Source organism: Rhynchophorus ferrugineus, unplaced genomic scaffold (assembly GCF_030347505.1).
Source record: "Rhynchophorus ferrugineus isolate W39M unplaced genomic scaffold, kcgeb_rfMv2 rfM1, whole genome shotgun sequence".
NCBI classification, from domain to species: domain Eukaryota; kingdom Metazoa; phylum Arthropoda; class Insecta; order Coleoptera; family Curculionidae; genus Rhynchophorus; species Rhynchophorus ferrugineus.
The window spans coordinates 6,478,102-6,502,017 of NW_027472580.1; the positions used below are offsets into that span (position 1 = coordinate 6,478,102).

General features: G+C 32.8%; 1 protein-coding gene across 5 annotated transcripts in view; it reads left to right on the forward strand.

The window, feature by feature from the left end:
* E23 (ABC transporter G family member E23) overlaps positions 1-23,916 on the forward strand; it is a 457,701-nt gene that overhangs the window by 427,360 nt on the left and 6,425 nt on the right. For 4 of the 5 annotated variants that reach the window (XM_076415209.1, XM_076415224.1, XM_076415235.1 and 1 more), the window contains 7 exons: positions 7,990-8,165; positions 13,363-13,513; positions 15,049-15,268; positions 16,627-16,882; positions 20,819-20,986; positions 22,434-22,636; positions 22,697-22,844. In XM_076415209.1, coding sequence (XP_076271324.1) covers positions 7,990-8,165; positions 13,363-13,513; positions 15,049-15,268; positions 16,627-16,882; positions 20,819-20,986; positions 22,434-22,636; positions 22,697-22,844 — 1,322 coding nt within the window. Of the gene's footprint in view, positions 1-7,718; positions 7,817-7,989; positions 8,166-13,362; positions 13,514-15,048; positions 15,269-16,626; positions 16,883-20,818; positions 20,987-22,433; positions 22,637-22,696; positions 22,845-23,916 lie in introns of those variants that run through there. The other variant, XM_076415243.1, reaches the window with a different exon arrangement.

Below are 23,916 nucleotides of genomic sequence, written 5' to 3' on the forward strand. Positions count from 1 at the left end.
ATCTAATAACATGTGTTAATATATTATAAAATCACTTCATAATAACTTTTGTGCTTCAATTAGAGTTAGAAAAAAAAATGTGATACCTGAACTTCGGTTGTTTCTGTATAGACCGATTTATAAACTAAAACCTCTATGTATCTACGCAATACAGTTATGTCGATGTTCTGCGAGAAGTAATATCAAGTTAATACTAGTATTTCGGAAAAATCTCTTGAGAAGTATTGTGGTTACATCCAGATACTGACCTTCACAGAGATTTATAACAAGACATGACGAATATATTCAACAATCGACCAAGTACATACATGTAATAATCCGGAGAAGAAAATGTTTGCTGATGTATATTCTTGGAGGTAACGCCAGCTTTCGATAAAGTCTGGCATATGGCATTCACGTGTAACCTCTACATCTCAGCCAGGATGCTTAGAGTCAAAGAAAACGAAGCACGCAAAGAAAAAATAAAAGCAGGTGTATTATAAGACAATGTTTTGGATCCTGTTTTTTATTTACTCTCTCCATATGACATACCACATTGGCTACTACAGGAACAATTACTTACAGGGAAACCTTCGGATTCCAACTATCATAGAGGAAATTAAGAGAATCGCAACAGGACATGAGGAAAGACTTTACTGCCATGTAAACACCGAAGTGCTGCAGCTCTTGGACAACACTGAACTGAGAATCAGACCTAATAGAACCTAAACTTGTGGTCTTGTGTAGTTGCTTAGTGAAGTATAATAAATAGTAAAATACTAAAAAGTGTTACTAACCTTTATTTTATTTTATTAGAGACTACGTAATGATCAATAGGTCGTCCTAAATTAGTATCTAGTTTCAAGTAGTAGCTGTGCCATTTGGATGACTTATAGTTGCAGTAAAATTACTTGTCAGTATACACTGTACTTTCCTCCATCAGTTTGATTTGAAATATTTAGCAAATAAAATATATTTTACAGAGTAAGAAAAGAAACACTATGGGTTATTTTAGAACAAAGAGGGGTCAGTATGCTGTCATTGCAAAAACCATAACAATGATTTATGAACATATGACAAGAATATTAAAATTAAACATTAATTAATTAAATAACAAGACTACATTAAAATACTATGAATCAATTTCATCTGTAACTTCAAGGATTTATTGTAAAATCTACTCTTCACATCTAGATTTCCCTAGTAGACATAAAGATTTTTCACCCTGCCCATGGTTGATGTAAAAGTCCTTCATGAGCTTTTTTGTTTAAATTAGCTTCAATCTAATACATGCACTTCAGTTTTGTTTTATAAGCAAACATTAAACAATTTACCGGGTACAGAAAAAAATCAGGTGTACCGGAGGCAGTATTTTGGGTACTGTTCTTTATTTATTCTATACATGTGACACGCCACAAACAGAAATGTTATTATGTTACATTTGCTGATAAAACTGCGATACTTGCTGTTGGAGGTAATAGCGAAGATGTAACCAGAAAACTGCAACACGCCAGTAATAATATAAATAAGTGGAGCCAGACATGAAGAATAAAAGTCAATGGGAGTAAATTACTGTATACCAATAAATATGAATAATACTATTATACCACGCGGTAACAATGCTAGCTTGGGATGAATATTGACGAAAAACTTCGATGGAAAGACTATATCAAACAGAAAGGAGCTCGAATAAACAAAAAATATATATATTGATTATTTGAAAGAAAATCTAAATGATCCTCATAGTTGGTATGATATCAACATAATACAAGTATTTCAGAATAAAGTCTTGAGATCTTTGATAGAGGAAATTAAAAGTTTTGCAACAAGACATGGGGAAAAACTCCACTCTCATATAAACATCGAACTGCTGCAGTTATTGGACATTAAAGAACTAAAAACTAACACTAAGACACAAACTTAAGAGAACCAAACCGTGTGATCTTGAGTAGTTGCTTAGTGAAATGTACTAAGTAGTAAAACACTGAAAAATGCTACTTTTATTTTACTTTACTAGAGATTTAACATACGTATCAGTGGGTCTTCCTAGATAAGTACTTAGTTTTAAGTCATTGTAAAGAAATTGTAAGTTAGTTGGCAACAATTAGTAATAATATATTAACAAATTAAAAAAAAACAGTTTGAAACAAAAACATAACCTATTTCATTTAGATCTACCAGGACTATATTAATCGTTCCATATAACACCCTTTCCTAATAGAATGACATAATGGATGTACGTAGCCGCTGTCCCATCTGGGTAGCTTATAGTTGTAGTAAAATTACTTGTTAGTATCAACTGTGCCTTTTTCAATCAGTTTGCCTTTCATGGCCTTACGAATTGCAATATTTTTTCACGAATTTCCATGGTATTTCGTATATTAGAAAAAACATTTAATAAAGAAAGAAGTGAAACACTATTGGTTATATTGCAACAAAGAGGTGTAAATAATAAAACAAAATTATTTTGTTATTGTTCATTGTTAGTTTATAGCTTTTATAAAACGATAGTTATATTTTGATTCGAATCATGAACATAACTAGAAGATAGTTTATAGTATAGCATGTAAAATCTTATATTTTTAGAAATAATAAAATAGAAATGTTTTACAACATTAGGGGAAAAGGTTCATTCGATTGGTCATTTGATTATTTGGATTATATCCACTGTTAATATATAGCGATTATGCGCATTACTAACGCATTTGAATATTTCTAACATATGTTATATTTTAATATCGCTGTAACGATTAACTAACACTATTTCGGAGACGCGAACTACATCAGAATTATTTTAAAATGCATATTAATTTTTTTTTCGGCATAATAACTTTCTAAAGAGAAAGTCACACTTTAAAAAGTCGAAAGTTGTCTAATCAATATAAACTAAGACTATTTCATCAAAATTATCACTAATCCCAAGTTTTGCAATAAGTACTCATGACTAAAGATTAATATCTAATTTTTGCCTAAAATCATCTAATTTAAATTAATTTCTCCGTCATTTCGTGTTACTTAATAAACTGCAGTATGTCTTTCCAGACACACCTGGTATTAAAGGTGACGTGTTTGAATCGTACCAGAAATGGTTTGCATTTGTTGCATAAACATAATATACCGTTCGTATTTGTTTACAATATGAAACACACTAATTATTACTATCAATTACTTATGTATCTGGGACAATATACTGTTCGAAAAAAGTGCATCATTGTTTAGACAATATTTTAACAAAAGTGAAAACAGTAAAAGTCAATTGTTGTTGGGGACTAAAGGTTGTAATACAGGGAGGTCCGAAAAGAAATCAATTTCGAAAATTCAAAGTGACTCTTTCTGTTGTTGAGTTTTCTGGCTTCAAGATTATGAGAATAGAAAAATTTTAACGCAAATATATAAGAAGAAATATCTTTTTCTGTCATCTTACGATGGTTCCGTTCCAGTAGGCATTGGAGATCTCAGCAGGTGTTTACAAAGGCAATGCAATAGGCTAGATTATTGGAATGACATGGCCAAAGATATAACATTTTCTATTAATTTCTATTCATATCCATAATGAAAAATTGTAAACATAAGCCATGTCCTAAAATATAATTAAGTTTGTCTTAAGAATTCCTTTACGATTAAGTAAGACCAATGATAAAAATCTCTAATATAACAAAGGACAGGAATCGACTAAATACGTGAACATTAGTCAGTTTACTTGACAGATAAAATTTAGTCTTAAAAGAATCGTAAAAATTAATTGAAAATGTCGCCTTTCAAGCCGTAATAAACTGTTGAATGACCATTTTAAAGGCGAAAGATGGCCCGACAAATTGGACCTCAAATATACTGAAGTCGAGCCGTTACTACGTAGTAAAAATTACTGCTCGAACGGTGGCCGCCGCCTCACACCAGGGGGATGTATTACGCAACAGCAGGAGCGGCAGGGTTACCTCCGGGATCGATGGGATGGGAGGCCGTCACGTGTGTCCTGTGAACTCGACTGAACTCGAGGAGCAACGCACTGGTTATGATGATGTCTGCCTGCACCAAAGTGCAAGCCTGTAATAAAGAGGAAATGGCTCCGTTTTCTTTTTGTGTTTCGAAAATTTACACTTTCTATTTTAGAAATGGTTCTATTACGATTTTGATCTATATAATAAAGCATTTTTATGTATTAAAATGTATACTTTATAGTATAATTCGGTTTATATTACTTCAAAGTATAGATGTTTAATACTTTGAACTCTATTCCACTGATTTTCGTCATGGTTTATTGAACTGTGTAAAAGAGTTTATTGTTTTCATAAAATTTAATATATTAACTGTGTTCTGTAGGTATTTTCTCCGTCATTTTTACACCAAAATAGTTTAAAAGATTACCAAAACAACGTACGTGTATTGTTTTACTCATTTGGGGATAAATTACACCCTAAATTAAAATTGGTTAATTTTTTAACGCAGTAGCTTTGGAGCTGAAGTATCGAATTCAGATTTTCCCCCCAAGCCGCTTGTCAATTTTGCTTTGAGGCTTCTGGACTTGGACACTGCTTTTTAAGATTCGATCTATATTAAGATGCGATAATCAGTTTACGGTTGAAGAAAAAATCCAGAAACCCAGAATGCAGAATTCCACACATATTTCTGTCACAAAAATTCGAGTTTTTGGTTGGAAAACCCAGTTGGCAGTTCCAAAAAGGACATAGATCGAGATCTAAAAAAATGTGTTAAAGAACATTCGGCACCAACAGAAGGATATTGGCTGAAATGTTTGAACTTCATAGGAATGATGATGTTCTAGAGAATGTTATGGTCAAAGATATAACATTTTCTATTCATTTCTATTCATATTCACAAGGAAAAATTGTAAACATCAGCCAAGACCTTTACGATTAAGTAAAACCAATGATTCATGAAAATCCCTGATATAACAAAGAACAGGAATCGACAAAATATCTGAACATTAGCCAGTTAACTTGACAGATAAAATTTAGTCTTAAAATAATCGCAAAAATTAATTGAAAATGTCGCCTTTCAAGCCGTAATAAACTGTTGAATGGCCATTTTAAAGGCGAAAGATGGCCCGACAAATTCGACCTCAAATATACTGAAGTCGTGCCGTTACTACGTAGTAAAAATTGATGCTCGAACGGTAGCCGCCGCCGCACACCAGGGGGATGTATTACGCAACAGCAGGAGCGGCAGGGTTACCTCCGGGATCGATGGGATGAGAGGCCGTCACGTGTGTCCTGTGAACTCGACTGACCTCGGGGAGCAACGCACTGGTTATGATGATGTCTGCCTGCACCAAAGTGCAAGCCAGTAACAAAGAGGAAAGAGCTCCGTTCACTTTTTGTGCTTACACATTTTTTACTACTACTACTTTTTACGAAAATTTGCACTTTCTGTTTTATAAAGGGTGACATTACGATTTCTATCTCTATAGTAAAGCATTTTTATGTATTAAAATGTATATTTTATAGTATAATTCAGTTTATATTAGTTTAAAGTAAAGATGTTGAATACTTTGAACCCTATTCCACTGATTTTCGTCATGGTTTATTGAACTGTGGAAAAGAGTTTATTGTTTTCATGAAATTTTATATATTGTCTGTGTTGTATAGGTATTTTCTCCGTCACTTTTACACCAAACTAGTTTAAAAGGTTACCAAAACCACTTACGTGTATTGTTTTACTAATTTGGGGATATTTTACGCGCTATATTAAAATTGGTTAATTTTTTAACGCAGTAGCTTTGGAGCTGTAATATCGAACACAGGTTTTCTCCTAGAGGCTTATTTTAAATACAATTTATAGTAGTAGATACAAGTCTTATATACACTGACGAAACTATGCATGAACTTTTTTTAATCGTCCCATAACAATACGTATTTGTTACATTATTAGTAAATGCCCACCAAATGGTACCCATATCTGCTTAAAACCTACAATTTCAATCCAAATTTTCTATTGTGGAACTGAAAATTGAGTAGTTTATTGAATTCTTAAAATTTCTTTATGGCAACAAATTTTATTTTTAAATAACTGTACAAGTTTTTTTAGTTAGTTAGTTAGTTACAAGTAAAGTAGAGCCCAGATCTTATAATCTTACTTCCTACCTTTGTAGAACTTGGGTTATATGATCTGGCTCTCGAAACTCACTTGTAGTACTCGCTGGAGGAGCTTTGAACCATTAAGAACGTTTTATTTTCTCTCACTATTTCTATGGAAAAAGGCGATTTACCAATAAAACTAAACAGGTTGGTCATTAGTCACTACGAATTAACCTATTCCTTCCTAATAGGTCGAACTGAGAGACCTCTGTGTCTCAATTGTGAGAAACTAATTTGAGTTTCCGTTATTTTAACGAAATGTTATTAACTATCAGGTATGGTTTGCCTGATTCATTTAGCAGGCGTTCCTGTCTCAGAACATTTGTTTGTCAATATATTTGTTTTATCTCGATATTTATTATATTGGTTATTGATTATATTTAATTAACTTCAAATTCTAAGCATTATAAGTGCTAATTGACTCGGTGTTATTGTTCGTCATTGCATTTCTTGAACAGAAGGGTTTTAGTCTCTCAGTCTCCAAAAAAAAGTTGCGGTGTCTTTCAATCAATAATATCAATAAATCAATCAATCTTTAACATTAACATCCTTTAACATCCATCCTACATTTTATATAGTTATTTTAAAGCTTACACTAGAAATATTTATTTATATTTTAGGACCACTTTAATTAATTTTCAAAAAATGTTCTAGAATATTTTCATGGCACTTGCGCGTAACATTACATCAATGTACAACAACCCTAAAAAACACTACCAAAAAAAAAATATTCAGAAGAAATAATTATTACTACAAAACATATGAATCTTTGTGTTTTACACTCAATATTTAATATTTGTAGTCTAGAAAATTGTAGTATTTCACATATTCTAAAAGTATTATTTGTGTAATATGATCTAATATTAATAGTTTAAAATACTTTTAAAAATTTCAATGATTCTGAGCTTTTAAACCATAGTTTTCTTTTGTTGATAATTGAGTACAATACATGCAAGAACTTAATGTATAAATAGTTTGGCTCTCAGGAGCCATAGTATTAGGACGTGTTATCGAAAGAGTTACTCTTCATTAAAAAAGTCACATATTTCCTAGTTCGAATAAAATTTGAGTTCAAAAAATAGTTTTTTGTTTCCCTTTTTACTTTACACGAATTCTGGTGGTTTTCATTTGATCTTTACTGTACTGGTACTGTTTCTTGCAAAGAAATTATCTAGTGATGAGGTTTCAATAAACTTAGTCATCTTTAACTCAACAAAAAATATAATTCGATAGAGAGGTATTAGAAAAACGTAATTTAAATGAACTAATTATGTTTGACAATAACAACTTAAGGACCATAATTAACCTTAGAATATCTCAATAAACATTCTTGGTAATAACATTTGTTTTGAAAAATATATAAAATCTAAACAATACTAACCTTGACCAAGATCAAACAATAAGGGATTTTTATTATCTCGTAAAAATTAACATTATGCATCGTTAGTTTTTTGTTTGCCCGAAGATTCCGCATGACCTTTCACCATCGTCTGATGACAACATCGGCATTGCTCTATTTTTAATTTTTATTATCCATAAATTCTAATTGAGCGCATATGGTTTTTACGAGTTTTGTTTCCAAAGAGATTTTTTTTATTCCGACTTCAATTCCTGTATATATAAAGTTGTTGGTTCACCATAAATGCCGTAATATTCGTCAGAGTGTCTTCGGTAATGTAATTAGGAAACTACCTCGGTGACAGTAAGGAAGTTGATGGGCCTTTTCGTAGTTATATTGCACGGTACGTAAGATTAATAAACTTGATATATTATGCAAGACATTCCAAACTGATGCATTATTCAAGATGAGCTTAAGAAAGTGAATTATATCGTAGCGTTATACATACAAAGTTTCATAAAGTTTGAATTTTTAAAAGTAGCAGGGAGATAACTTAAAGTCTGTTATTTTTTCCAGAGTGGATTCTACAGCTGTCCATTTTCCATGTCTCCTGACGGATCAGCGACCTTTCCCAGTACACCTGGCCTTTCGGGGAATATCGGTGTCGGTAAATGGACGGAATATCTTGCAAGACATCGACGGTCTGGTCAGACCAGGACAAGTTTTGGCTGTTATGGGACCTAGTGGATGTGGTGAGTACATTTTTTCTCTAAAAGTAACCTAATATAAGTAAAATATCTCTCAATATTTTATATATTTTAAAAAATTAATATAGTTACTGTCTGATGTTTTGCTGTGATCAGAAATTAATAAGACGTGAAAATCGTGTTGTTGTTCATTATGATTTTTTCTGTTGGTCCAAACATGGAAAATTATTTGATTGTGATCCGTTTTTAGTAAGCGACTTGAATTATAGATGATAACAGGTCAGTTGAAAAATCTCCGGCCTACCATAGTAGAACACATTTTTTTATTCAACATAACACACTGATTATAGCGACCCTCCAACTTTTCGATACCATTTTTGTACTACGATTTGTCCTTTGTTTCAAAATAGGCCTCAGTTTCGGCTATAACCTATTCATTCGACGAAAATTTCTTCCCAGCGAGCATTCTTTTGAGGTCTGAGAAAAAGAAATAATCGCTGGGACCAAATCTGGAGAATACGGGAATACGGTGGGTGAAGAAACAATTCGAAGCCCAGTTAATGGATTTTTGCCATCTTTTTCACTGACTTGTGACACAGTGCATTGACTTGGTGAAGCAGCACTTTCTCATTCTTCAAATGCGGCCGTTTTCCGGCGATTTCGTCGTTTAAACGGTTCAACAACGCTATGTAATAGTCGTTGTTGAAGGTCCTTCCTTTTCCAAGGTAGTCAATGAAAATTATTCCATGCGCATGCTAAAATACAGACGCCAAAACCTTGCCAGCCGACTGTTGTGTTTTCCCAAGATTTGGAGCGGGTTCATCATGTGAAGTCTACTAGGATGACTGTCTATTGGATTTCGGAGTAAAATGATGGAACCATCTTTTATCCATTGTCACATATCGACGCAAAAGCTCGGGTTTATTATTCTTGATCATTTTCAAACACTGCTCCCAATCATCATCTCGTCAGAGCTTTGCACAGAGCTTTCTCATACCCAAATATTCGTGAATGATTTGATGTACACGTTCCGTTGATATATTTAGAGTGTTTTCTATTTCATTCAATTCGAATTTACGGTCATTCAAAATCATTTTGTGGATTTTTTAATGTTTTCGTCGGTAATAAACTCTTTTGGGCGTCCACTGCATTCACCGTCTTCGGTGCTTATTTCACCACATCTAAACTTAGCACACCAATCGATGATTGATTTTCCTGGGGTAGTGTCTGGAAACTCGGCATCAAGCCAAGTTTTTGCTTCAGCTGTATTTTTTCCCTTCAAAAAGCAATATTTTATCAACACGCGAAATTCATTTTTATCCATTTTTTTCACAATAACAAAAGTTGCTTCAAATGCTCAAAATGCTATAATTCACAAACCAATGATCCGATAGCTGTCAAATTTATACACGCGTCTTTGTCCATCGCCATAAAAATTTCTGCTGGTTTGAGCTGGATTTTTTACCAATAAATCTTGTAACTCATTGACTTTTTTTACTCCTCCTGGCCATTGTTTTTCTTTAATAATGCAATAATCCTAATGGAGAACGTTTAAAGGAGAAAACGTTAAAAACTTTAAGACGTTTTAAAGTTGCTGGTTGCGTCAACCCTAAGTATTATTCGAAGTAGTCAATTAATGTTTTCAATTGAGTGTCTTCAAGCTTTATTGACTTTATTTGATTTTTAGTTTAAGTGTAAATCAAAATATAAATATTGCACATAAGAAATGACTTCTTGGACTCATTCTTCTTGAATTTTCAAACTCTGAATTTAAAAAAAATTAGATTTTTGGTGCTTTAGCTTTGTATATTGTATCTGTCTTAGTATTAGCAAATGTTATAGAAAGGGGTTACATCTATTCCCGAGATAAATAATATTCATTTATGTATTGCAACTAATGTTGAATGGAACATCCATGGGGATCCACCTAAGATTCGATGATTAAATGAATTGTACTATGGATAGTTTCACCATGAGTAAAATAATTGTCCGTACATGCCTATATTGGAAATATATTTTTTAATTTATTCAGAGTGGTGGCTTTTGTTCTTTATTAAAATATGTTACAGCAGATATATGGAATTTTAAAAACACATTACATAATACCGAACTATTCATTATTTGCTTTATTACTAATTGTGTTATATTAAATGTTTAATAATGTTTTTGTTAATATGTTTCAACTGTGATTCAGATCCGATTAATTAGGTAATGATCCTTATAATGTGACCAAAAGCGTTATTGGGAGATGTTAATAGACGACATATAAATTTATGGAGAAAACAGTAATTCTTATATCAAACTGTAAATTACTCATATGTTATTACGTGAAGTCGGAAGAGTATATTGCTTTAGGAACGGTAGTAAAAACTAGTGGTACCCTCGCAGCCAGTTATTTATATATATGTATGCTTATTTTGATATAATATAACACATCAATCAATGAATACTGTCGACAAACCTATATGATTTCTAAATAGGACAGTGGTTTTAATAAATAACTTCGTTAAGTTTCAAAAGAGCTTCGCATTTTGATTAAATATTAATTTTACATGGAAAACAATACTTGTTGGAGCCAAAATACATCGGTAGACAGGGAAAAGCTCAGTTATTTTTGTTTAATCTGATATACTATACCACTCAATAAGTACTGTCGACAAACGTATATTATTTCTGAATAGATGTGTGGTTTTTAAGAAATAACTTGTTATTTTCAAAAAAAAATTCTTTTATTGATTGAAATTTGTTTTGCAGGCAGACGGTTTAAGACAAAGTTGGGAGCTAATGAAGCAATATTAAAAAAAAATTTTATATCTGTTCGTATCAATGGATTTGGTCCATTGATTCGTGTTCACCATGTAGTCGATTTTCGGCTTTTTAAAAAAAAGTTAAACATAATTGTTAACACGGATTTGTTAATATATTTTAATCGACCAGGAAAATAAGGTTCATTAATCATTATTGATATATTCAATCATGAATTTCAAGGCCACACTTCGTCTGGCCAATTTCAGAGAAGTAAATCGGTTTTCGTGGCTAGCTGGAACTAAACACATTACTACTAAATGCGCGTGGTATTTCTAAACAATCTATCATTGCTGTTAATTGACGTGTTCCTGTATGCAACCGTTCCGTATATCTAGTTTCAGCGCTTGAAAATAAATCACGTATTACGCGAATAACGTAATCCTCTGACTATTGAAATTTTTTTTAGTTAGTTCCATGTATTTATTATCTTATCTGATGAGCTAAATGTGGCGGTACTACTCTAGATACTATTGACTATGTTTGCCCTTATTTTATATCTATATCAACGAGTCATAGGATTTTTATTAATTTCGAACTTGATCTAGTTTTGTGAGACATGATTCTTAACATTTACGTTATTTACCGGGAAAAAATTTCATATAGTCCTTTCAGTTGAGGAGAATAAAAATTATAATATTTCTATATCTGTCGAAGCATTGTTATGCAATGACTTTTGGTAGTTTTGGGATCTCTTGACTCCAATAATGACGGTTTTGTCGAAGATTAAAAGTCAGAAAAATAAATGAACGCAAAATGAGTTACGGTTTTAATCGAATTTCTTGTAATTGTATATGCCTTAAAATATTTGCAATATATAAGTAATTCTAATTGAAGGGATTACATCAACATCAACGATTAAAATAATCATTTTTGTGAGTGAGTACAGTGATTGACAAAAAAAAATAGAGAAATAAAACAAGCGTCAATGGTCAGAATCCTTTCGGAAATATAAGGATCATGCTACAACGTGTCTTCATTAACGGCATGAAAATACCATATGCCACCACAGGAAAATATCTTGGCATGACCTTGGATGGCAAGGTCAGATGGAAACAGCATACAAATAAAATATTTTTAACTAAAAAATTGAACCGACAAAAAATAAATTAGAAACTTACTAAAAATTAAAAAATAACTAAACTTAGATTTTTAACAAAAAAAAAACATTTTAAAACAAAATATGTACATAATAGTCGTTGTAATAACTAAATAAAAACATTGAAAAACCTTATTTAACCTGTCTACTACACGTATTTTATATTCTACTATATTCACACAATTTATACTAACTAGTACTACTACCGCTAGTATTATTTTAACTACTACCAACTGAGTACTTTGAAGTCGATGCCGGACCGAAACAGTTATATTAATTTAGATTTTATCTGTTGGTAATTTATTTTTTTGTATATATCACAAAATTATATTATTTTTGGATTGCAAAAAAATTTAAAAAATTGTAACCCGCGACCTCCTTTTAAGTGCTAAACGCTTTAACCATTACACCATAGAAGCAGTTGTCTGTAATATTTCTACGAGATCTTATATGCAATAGTTAGTGCTTATAAAGCAAACTGAATGGCTCTTGTATTAAACGACATCCGTCATATCAGCTCAGCAATAACATTGTACCCAAAGACCTGATTATTTCAGATAAAAATATGTGAAAACTTTGTAGGTGCTTTTGAAATTTGTGTGTTTCCCTTGATTTACCCTCCTTCCCCGAAAAGGTCCTGATTTGGTTTCAACTCTTTTGCATAAACGACCAGAAATAATGAAAAACTGATACAAAATCATCTTTCTGAATGACAAAACTCGGTCGTACGTTGCAAGGATCGGGGAGGTTACATTGCTGCAGCTTGATTGGAAATGAGAGGTTCTACCGTCAATCAGCGTACTCTCCAGGTATCATGTGTTCTTCGGCAAATCGTTCTTTGGATACAGTTTCGTCATGTAGCCAGAAAAATGGGAAGAATTTGTACATAATGGTGGAAAATATTTTGGTTAAAATATATTGAACTAATTTTTAATTAATAATTGTCTTTTTTAAATGAAAATACGACCAGAAAATATAGCAGCACCTAATACTTCCTGTAATCTTATATTCTTTTATTGGACTTTAAACTCCATGGACATGCATACATACTTAAATAGTCATCGTAATTAAAGTAATCTTCCTCAAATAAAGCATATGATTTTACCATTAAGATCCAGTAGTGTACCTATACCAAAATTAAGTAAAATAACACTATAAATCAAGAGAAAAATCTACTAATTCAAGTAAGATTATAGTAAGTATTATAGTAGTAGTAAGATTCTCTACTAATACGGATTGGCTTTACAATATTTCATCTTAGTTATACTAAAAAACATTTAATAAAATCATCTATGATATAAATATAAATGGAATGTAAAACAATATTATCTTTTATAGGTAAAACAACCCTCCTAAATTGCCTTAGTGGACGACTCAAATTGGATTCCGGACAAATTTATTTTAATAGAGACCTTCTTAGCAAACGGTGGAAAAGAAAAATATGTTACGTTCTTCAGCAGGATATATTTTTTCCAGATTTAACTTTAAGGTTAGTATTTTTCAATTATCTACCATGTTATTCAAATGACGAGCGAATCTCTTTTGATTCATTGGTAAGTTATCAATATCAATCAATTTTTTCGATATGATTGAAGCATTATATGGACTAAATAGTGACCGCAATTCGCTGTCCAACTTTCGACTTTTTTAAAGCATTTTTATGACATCCTGCAGCATCTAGCGCTTATTCCACATAAACTTTTGATTTAAAAAAAAACTCATAATAAATAGTTCATCTTGCTGAAACCACATGTCCTCTAGTCCTTGCTCTACCATTTCAAGCACAAGAAAATTTCTAATCGTGTCTTGGTACCGTTCACTAGTAACAGTAACTACAACGCCTTGGTCGTTTGAATCAATGCCACACCATACAGTTGTTTTTAGTGGATACAATGATGTTCCATGAATTAATTGAGGATTCTGTGTTCCCTAAAACCGACTGTTTATTAACATGGCCATTGAGAAGCAAATGGGCTTCATCGCTCATTATCAATTTACACGAAAAATCTTCAATTTTACCAGACAGCCTTAGGATTGCATTTCTGTACTCAACTCGTTGGTCAGGATGTCTCGGTAGACATTTTTGGACTAATTGAATTTTGTAAGGGAAAACTTTCTAATCAGTTTTCAAAAATTCGCCTGAAACTGCGCGCAGAAATGTGTAACTGGGAACCACGTCTCCGAATTGATGTTTCTGAAGACCCTACAACACTATAGCGCACCAGAGCCACATTTTTAGCGTTACGAGACGTCCGTTGTCTTTCAGAACGTACTGTCGAAAATTCGCATGTAAACGATAAATTGTGGTTTTGTGAGGCACTGGACAATACTTTTGTCTGCGTCAATGGGTGCATTGTCATTCTGGAAAAGGGTAGTGTTTGACAACAATTCGTTAGTCAAAGTAAGAACTTATCTCGAGACATTAATTCGCAGTAATCCAGCCAGCGATATATGTGAATGAGGGAACCAGCTGAATAATGTTATATTTCCGCGCAAATTATAATCGGAACCTTCAACATGCTTGACTGATACAAGAAATAATATAAACGATGATTCATTGGGCCATATCACATTCTTCCAATCACCAAATTTCCGAGTTTTATGATCTTTGCACCAGTTCTTTCGCTTCCTTTAAAAGGGGCTTCGCATTCGCATCTTTTCTATGAATTTTAACTTTTTATAGCATCCGCTGTTATTTTTATCAAATTACACAAGTGATTGTTGAGTTCTGCTGTCATTTTTGCCGCGATAATTTTATGTTATCTGAGAGATATCATCCTTATTATCCGGACTTGCTACCAAGTAATTATAGCATGTTCCTGTCCATAATGAATTATTTTAGTGAAAAATTAGCTCAAAAAGCTTATGAAAATCCTCTGTCCCACTTTTTTTAATAGGGTCAAGGGCACATATGAGAGAAGTAGCATAGAACTGCCTTCAAAATGAATAATGTTATATAAAGCCTTTAATATCTTTGACACCTTTGACATTAATAAGCAATTTTAGGATTCGTGTTTCTTTCAGACAAACCCTAGAATATCAAGCAAGACTGAGATTACCAGACGGCATGTCCCACGTACAGAAAATGCAATACGTCAACCATATCATAGAAGTGTTGGAGCTGAACAACTGCCAGGACACGATCATCGGAGACTATTTGAAAAGGGGGCTGAGCGGTGGTGAGAAGAAACGAGCTAACATTGCCTGTGAACTTTTGACGAACCCCTCATTGATGTTATTAGACGTAAGATATTGTTTTACCGTTGCATTTCTGTCTTTTTTACCAACTTAACCAATATTTACTGAATTTTGATTTTTAAGTTTATTATTTCATTTCTATTTTTGTTTTCTCCAGATTAAGATATTAAATTTTTTTTAAATAATAGATTACAACTTTTTTATCAACTTAATCATTGCTGAATTTTATTCTTTATTATTATTATTTATTTATAATTAATTAATAAAGAAATAACTAGATTTAATTTATATATATATATATATATATATATATATATATATATATTTATTTTCATCTCTTTTTCAATTAAAGCTATTTAATATATACTTAGACATTAGTTCAAATATCGTTATTCAAAATAAAAAAAAAACGATAGATAGCAATAAACATTGAGACAACTGTTGAATTATTACATATTATAGTTTCTGTTATTCCTATCCAGTTTTTCGTGCTAAAGAAAACGCATTATTTAAAAAGGATAGCTAATATGAATTTTTTAACATATTGGCTATTTGATGTTATACATTTCGTAGGCAACTTATAGATGCCATTCAAAAAAACAGTTTCTCATACCTCTCGAAAGAATTTAATTGAATATTTTTCTATCTTCTAGTTGTCTGTGATTCAATTTATGTGGCACTCATCTTCCCATCTTTTGGATCTTTCCCGTCACGTTCACAAATTGCAACACTTCTCACACTCACTTCAAATAGTTTCAGTCTACTATGACGTTCTTTGTTCTGAATGTTCATATCGCCACATTTGGATTGTCAAAACCATGTTTATATGTTCTTATGATTGAAGAGGATTTTCCAAATTAAAATTAAATTGGACTACTGAAGCTAAAATTAAAAATACACTATACAAGTTCGTGTGGTTTGGTTCATTTCAATCTTCTGGTTTCCTACGTGTTGTCCAGTAGCTGTATTGCATCCACATTCCTGCAATTTAGTAACCTTATTTCATATTTTAAAGCGAAATCTTGGACAACTTCGTAGAATTATTTTATTTCGAGGTTATCAGATAGTTATTCGTTAGTTACGTACCGAAAAGCTCTCGTAACTAATCGAAGAGCCTTGTTTTAGCAGCGTTATATTACTAGTTGATTTGATATTTTAGTGCAATCCCATATTTTAACACCATAGGATCAACGGGGCTTTATAATTGACTCATTAATCAATGTTTTTGATCATAGATCAAGTTGGAAGTATCTTCCGACTAATAATTACATTTGTTTGATTTTGAGTGTCAGCAATTTAACTTACCATCGAGATGGATGATTTTACATATGAATAATAATTTTATATTCCTGTCACATAAATATGTTATAATGTATGTAATATATGTAATGTTTTTTATTGCAGGAACCGACATCAGGTTTGGATTCCCACGCAGCCCACAGTTTGATGGCGACGCTGAAACGCTACGCAGTATCTGAAGGGAAAACGGTGGTCATCACGCTCCATCAGCCGTCCTCGCAAATTTTCCACCTGTGCGACAAGCTGCTGTTGTTGTGCAACGGTCGCACCGCCTATTTCGGCGATACCTGTAAAGTGGTCGATTTCTTCAGCAGCGTCGGTCTCAATATCATGCCCCATTATAATCCCGCAGATTTCATACGTGAGTACTCACTTATCGTTAATATAATAATAAACAGGGCACGTCGCCGTTGCTATTGTGCGTACGTACCCATCTTAGATCTCGGTTTTGATAAGGAAAAAGATAGGGTAGACGTACTCATAGATCACGTGTATTTATCGGCCGGCGACCGTGTTAAATATTAATCAGAACATCAGATAGCGACGGAAGAGCAATAGGTTAGATGGCTATAATAAATAATCACAAAAATACTAATTTATTATAATAATATACAGCCAGATTATTAAATATACATATTACTAACATTTTACCAGAAATAAAAATACAAAATTTCAAAATTGGTCATTTTATGTCAAACACCTACCAGAAGCGCTACCAAACATTGATGTCACTTACCGTTTCCTAACCATCATTTCCGCAAATCAATGTACTAGTTTTTTAGCACGCTTCGGTTTTATTTGTTTTTATTACAAAATATGTGTTTAAATATGCATTAACGTATCAAGTTTTTCTATGTATTCTTTAACTAGATATCAGGTCAATTGAAAAGTCCCCAATCTGACCCGGCCCAAGGAAAATCAAGGATTGGTATGCTAAGTTTAGACGTGGTGAAATGAGCACCGAAGACGGTAAAAACAAAGTGGACACACAAAATGATTTTGAATGACCGTAAATTGAAATCGAATGACATAGCAGACACTCTAAAGATATCTACTGAACGTGTACATCACATCGTTCAGGAATATTCGGGTATGAGAAAGCTCTGTGCAGAGTGGGTGCCGCGCGAGCTCACTTTTAACTAAAAACAACGACGAGTGGATGATTCGGAGCAGTGTTTGAAGGTGATCAAGCGTAATAAACCCAAGTTTTTGCGCTGATTTGTGACAATGGATGAAATATGGCTCCATCATTTCACTCCGAAGTCCAATCGATAGCCATCCGAGCGGACTGCACACGATGAACCCGCTCCAAAGCGTGGGAAAACGCAACAGTCGGCTGACTACTTTGAAAAAGGAAGGACCATCAACAGCGACTATTACACTATTATATAGCGTTATTGGACCGTTTGAAGAACGAAATCGCCGAAAAACGACCGCATTTAAAGAAAAAGAAAGTGCTGCTTCACCAAGACAATGTACCGTGTCACAAGTCAGTGAAAACGATGGCAAAAATCCTTGAATTGGGCATCGAATTGTTTCCTCGTCCACCGTATTCTCTAGATCTGCCCCCCAGCGACTATTACCTGTTCTCAGATCTCAAAGTAATGCTCGCTCGACAAACCGTACTACAAAAATTGTATCGAATAGTTGGAGGATCGCTATAATAATAATATTTGTATAAAAAATAACTAATTTTGCCAAGAAAAATGTGTTTTACTATGGTAGGCCGGGGACTTTTCAATTGACCTGTTAATGACTTCACTCACAATTGTACGACTGAACCAGTCAAATTTTACTGTGAATACATTACCGATGTTCAAACTAAACTTCTCCATAGAATACCTAATTATAACACAAAATTATTAAAATAATGTATAATAATTATTCGGGGCAATTCAAATACTTCCACCGTATTCTCCAGGTCTGGCCCCCAGCGACTATTACCTATTCCCAAATCTCAAAATAATGCTCGCTGGGAAGAAATTTTCGTCGAATGAAGAGGTGATCGACGAAACTGGGGCCTATTTTGAAGCAAAGGACAAATCGTACTACAAAAATGATATCGAAAAGTTGGAGGATCGCTATAATCAGTGTATCACCCTTGAAGGAATTATGTTGTATTAAAAAAAAAACTAATTTTGCCAAAAAAATGTGTTTTACTATGTTAGACCGGGGACTTTTCAATTGACCTGTTAATGACTTCACTCACACTTGTACGACTGAACCAGTCAAATTTTGCTGTGAATACATTACCGATGTTCTAAACTTTCGTCTTCACAAATAATATGTATTCGGGGTAATGCAAATACTTAGAATTGTCATAAAATTATTTTTCAAAAATAGTCGTCTAGCCTATTGCTGTTTAGGTTTTGTGATGTAATCTATATGCCTTTGGGTGTGTTCAATTCGAAAATGACTTGCCTTTTGTCATAGATCCACAGGTTTCTTGATAATTTCGTTAACTATGTTATACAAAAATAAAAACAAAAGACAATACGGGGGAAAAATATTATTTAATTTAGAAACCATTAACGATAAATTTGTTGTGGAAAGAAGGTCTCGTATTTGTCCAGCAGTAGTTTTTCTACCGTAGGTACCTTTCTTCCATCTCTTTAATGCCCTGGTCAAAATCGTAACATTATTCTTCACTGACATCTTCCAGTTTTTCGCAAAATAATCGAGGTGTGACTTTTAAAATTTATTGCTTATATTCTTACTAGTCGTTGCTGACTACCCTACAATTCGTCTATAATAACTTAAATCTAGGTATATGTACAGGAAGATCCATCGGCTCTATCTTAGTCTCTGGTCTAATAATTTTTATGTATTAACACTACTGGTTTTCTATTAAATGCATCTCACTTAACTATACTGCCCAAGATCAAATGGTTTCATTCTTTTGAGTCTCTGTCCTGTTCTCGTGTTATCCAAGAGTTATTGACGATATTATTGATATTGCCATGAGAATGGATCCTGTCCTCATATTTCTTTGCAATTTGCAGTCAGTATTTAAAGATATCGGTGTAAGTAATCAGTCCTGTAGTATCTAGTATAACAATTTATTACGTACTGTAATTGTAATTGTGCCTGTATTTTTACTCTAGTTATTTCCTTTTCTTTTTCTTTACATGTTCTTTTCAGGGATGTCTTGCACCAAAATTCATTCCGAGATACTTGGAGTTGTTTGTGTAGGAAATGGTATTATTATTTATTGTTATTGGTGCTTTTGCAGTCTGATTTAGTTTCATTAATTTTTATTTTCTAGGTTTGAATCCAATTATTTATATTGTCACTTGTCTGTCGTAAATTTTTGTGTGGTTTCTTCCCCATTGCCTCAGATAGGAAGAATAGCAGTGTCATCTGTAAACGTAGCCATCGTGATATTTTCCATTTGCATAAACAATTATATACTTCCGTGTTGTATACCTGCTTTCGCTTCTTTTATTGTGTTCTTGTTTAACCCTAAACATCCCTTTTACCTTCATAGGCTACTATTCCAATTACAATTGGTATTCTATGAACCTGGTCATTTGTTGAATGCTTGTTAATTAACCGGAACTGGTTTGTCGGTATTAGGTTTTTTTCTCTCTGTAATACGGTGAAAATGAAAAAGAGAATGTCCTTTTAAAGTCATCAAGCAACCTAAAGGTTAAAATGGATGGAAAATTGAAATGGTGTATAGTTAGGGTCTTTATAATTGCCTAGAAATGTCTCGATGACCTCCTTAAAACCAACGCACCCTTCTTTTTGAGGATCCCTCTTGTCCCTAAGGACATAGTTCGGTGGACAAACACATCCTCCTTCACCTTTACTTCTGAGAGACCTGGAAACTCTGAAACTATATCTTTGAAGCAATCTCCTTTCTTGGGGACTGATTTTATAAATTGCTTCATCAATTCTAACATGTGCAGCGGTGATAAAAGAACGTTATGTGGAGGTACCAATGTTTCTTGGAGTGATGTTTCTTTCTTCATTTTTAAGCTCCGTCGATGGCCACTTATTTCTGGTCTAGTGTTTGTCTCGGCTCCATAGGCATAAAAGTATACTTCTGTTTCGGTCTTCATATTTTAGTTTACGAAGAACTAATTCCAAGTTCTCTTAGATTTCTTATAAGGAATACGGAATAGCTTATAGGAATGGAAGCTTAGAAACCGTTCCCTGAATTTTTTTATATTATTTTCGTTTTCAGCATACCAAAATTCATTGAAATTTGTTGAAAATATTGAATAACGGTTTTTTGTTGCGGACCTGTGTAATAATTCTCGAGCTTTACTTCATCAGACTTGTTTTTTTTTAGTGGAGCAAATAAAAGGCGATTTGGATATCAGACAAAAAGTGATCAAGGCGGCGGAGGAAATGCGGAAGAGCAAAGACTATCCCATCGAGCTAAGGTGCCATGACGTACCGTATATCACAGAGAAATTTGATCATAAAATCCATCACGGGCAGTATCCCAGTTTAGAACGTAAGTTATAATTTTTCAGTGTCAGGTTTCAGTCAGTTAATTTATTAAGTTTGTTAATTAGTTTTTTTTGAAACGCACTTGGCACACTTTTTATAACTAGTTATAGGTCTAAGATTTCAGACTTAGACTTGATTAACATTTGATGATTGTGTGGGACTTGTGCACTTCACATAGTTTTGTAAGATTCACATAGTAACTTGTACGTTTACGTTAGTACCCTTAGATCCTTGTGGATGTCCTTATTTCTAATATAGCATAGCGCCTTAACAATGCCTAAAAAGATCCAAATGCCTTTGTTGCAAGTTCGGAGCATAATATATTGAATTTCTTTGTGCAACCCCATAATTTCACACCGGCTTCAACATTTCCTGGTATAATAACAGTTTATTGTCGAGTTTTAATTGGACTTGTCCTCCTCCTTTCTTAAGAACCAAAGGATTATACATGATTGTAGTTCAGTCCGGATACACCTTTGATTTGTTACATTTGTCCCTTGCCAATTTTTGCTTCTTAGAAACTTTACTTTCAAATCTATTGGGAAGGCTATAGAAATTATCTTTTTAGTTATGTTGATTTTGAACAGCTTTGATTTGTAACAAAAATTTTCTCAATTTTCCGTCACTTGTTCAGGATATTAACATCCTGAACTATAACATTTATACCCAATTTTCTGTGGTTCCATCAATTCGCCTATAGTTTTATACTCTAAACTGTAATATCTCTGGCGAAATACTAGTTGAGGATGCTTCGATATTCCTCAATGTTCTTGAAACTCCATTGTTTTACAGCTGAATATACTTTAAACAACTTCAGTTCTGTTAACTATACACACTGAACTGAAGTGCTTCTGTTCAAATTCCAATAGACTGCATGCAATGCTTTGAGTAACTTCAAAACAGCTTGACTTTCAAAAGAAAACAATTCTATGATCAAAAGCCTGAGATATGTGTAGGGTTATATGTAATAGAAAGTATTTTAAAATTAAATATCGTATCAAATATGTTGTAACCATTATTGGCTTACTTATATATACTCAAAACATTTCGTGTACCTGTATGTATGTACTCAAAAATAAAAATTAATTTTGAAAACATTAAATGTTTATCACCAACAAACCACAAAGATCTACGTGCTAGACTTTTTCTCTTTTCTGTTTGTGACTTTTATTGTGTAGAAATATTATATATTAGATAATTGTGAACTAATTTGTCCATTTTTTTCTAAGCTCTGAGTTTATATATATATATATATATATATATATATATATATATATATATATAGAAAATATATTAGTGAAAGTTCAGCTTTTAAAAATGTTGATAATTCAGTAAAAGTTATCTCAAAGTTAAAAGAGCAGTACGTTAATGAATAAGGATACATCAAAAAATAATATGAAAATTAAAAAATCGTGGATTTCTATTTCACCAATCTAATATTTTTTTTACAGAAGACGCTTTAAATCAGATGGAGCCTGATGTGAGAAGACTGTGGCTCGACACCCATTCGCACGCGTCCTCTTCTGTCAGTTCCGACACCAGTGATGGCGATTGTTATTTTTCCTGGCCCACCTGCTTTTGGACGCAGTTCAAAGTGCTGTCCCAACGAAATTTCCAAGAAGCCAGGCCTCGAATGCTTTCAAAATTGAATTGGGTACATAAATATTACTTAAATACTGTTTTCGAGGTTGTTTAATGGTATTATTATATTTAGGTCCAAACAATAGGTTTAGGGATACTGGCAGGACTCCTGTGGTTTCAGTTGGAGAGACGGGAAGAGGCACTACACGATATTCAAGGATGGATGTTCTTTTCAACGACATATTGGATGTTGTTTTCTCTTTTTGGAGCATTAAGTTCTTGTAAGCATTAATATTTGTATCGAATATAGGACATATCAGTTAGTAGTAGATCAGTTCATTAAAAATATTGCATATCAATGTATTTTCAATTTGTGATTTAATTTAAATATTTACATAGATGACCACAATTGCACTATATAACGTCATAACAACTCTGAAGATCTCAACATATGACTTAATGAACTAAGTGTATTGAGTAAATAGTGTTATTAATTTTTATTTATGAAGAATATAGTAAATCCAACACATCTATAGCCTTGTTGGTGAAGCCGATTTATAAAAGACCTTAGTTTTTACCTAATGAAAATACCACTTAACAAAATCTACATCTTAATCTACAATCTACAAAATACTACAAAATTATTTTTTTATTCAAAGAGTGCGTTTACGAGTGGTGCTGAACCGATGTGACGAAAAATCGGAAGTAGTTCAGTATAAAATCTATTCAGTTTGCCTTTTAAGCACTAATCATATCATATGAAAAGTTGTAGAAACGTTGTAGGCAACTGATTCTATGGTTAGATTAATGGATAGAACGTTAAGCTCACACGCGGTGGTCGTGGGTTCGATTTCCAACAGGGCAGCAGCTTTTTTGTTCTAGTTTGATCGAAAAATTTGTCGGATTCAGACCTAGACTAGGTAGCGGACCCCAGGGCCTGAAACGTTCCTTATTTTCAATCATTGTTTTTTTTTTCCTATTTTTCCTCATACGGACTGTACTTTTACTTGGGCAATCTATTGTAATACTTAATAAAATAACTGCGTTATTTATTGAGTACATATCCAACACTAAAAAGAGAAAATAAAATATGTACATAATAATCCTTGTAACAACTAAACAAAAATAAACCAAAAACTTATTTAATCTATCTATTACACGTATTTTATATTCTACTACTTACACTCAATTTAGCTTAATACTTACCTAAAACTATATTATTTTAACTACTATCAACTGATCAGTTTGAAGTCGCTGCCGAGTCTAAACAATACAAAAATAATAAGATAATTTTGTGAAATATACACAAATTTAAATTACAAACAAAATTAAACTAATTTGCCGCTCGGCATT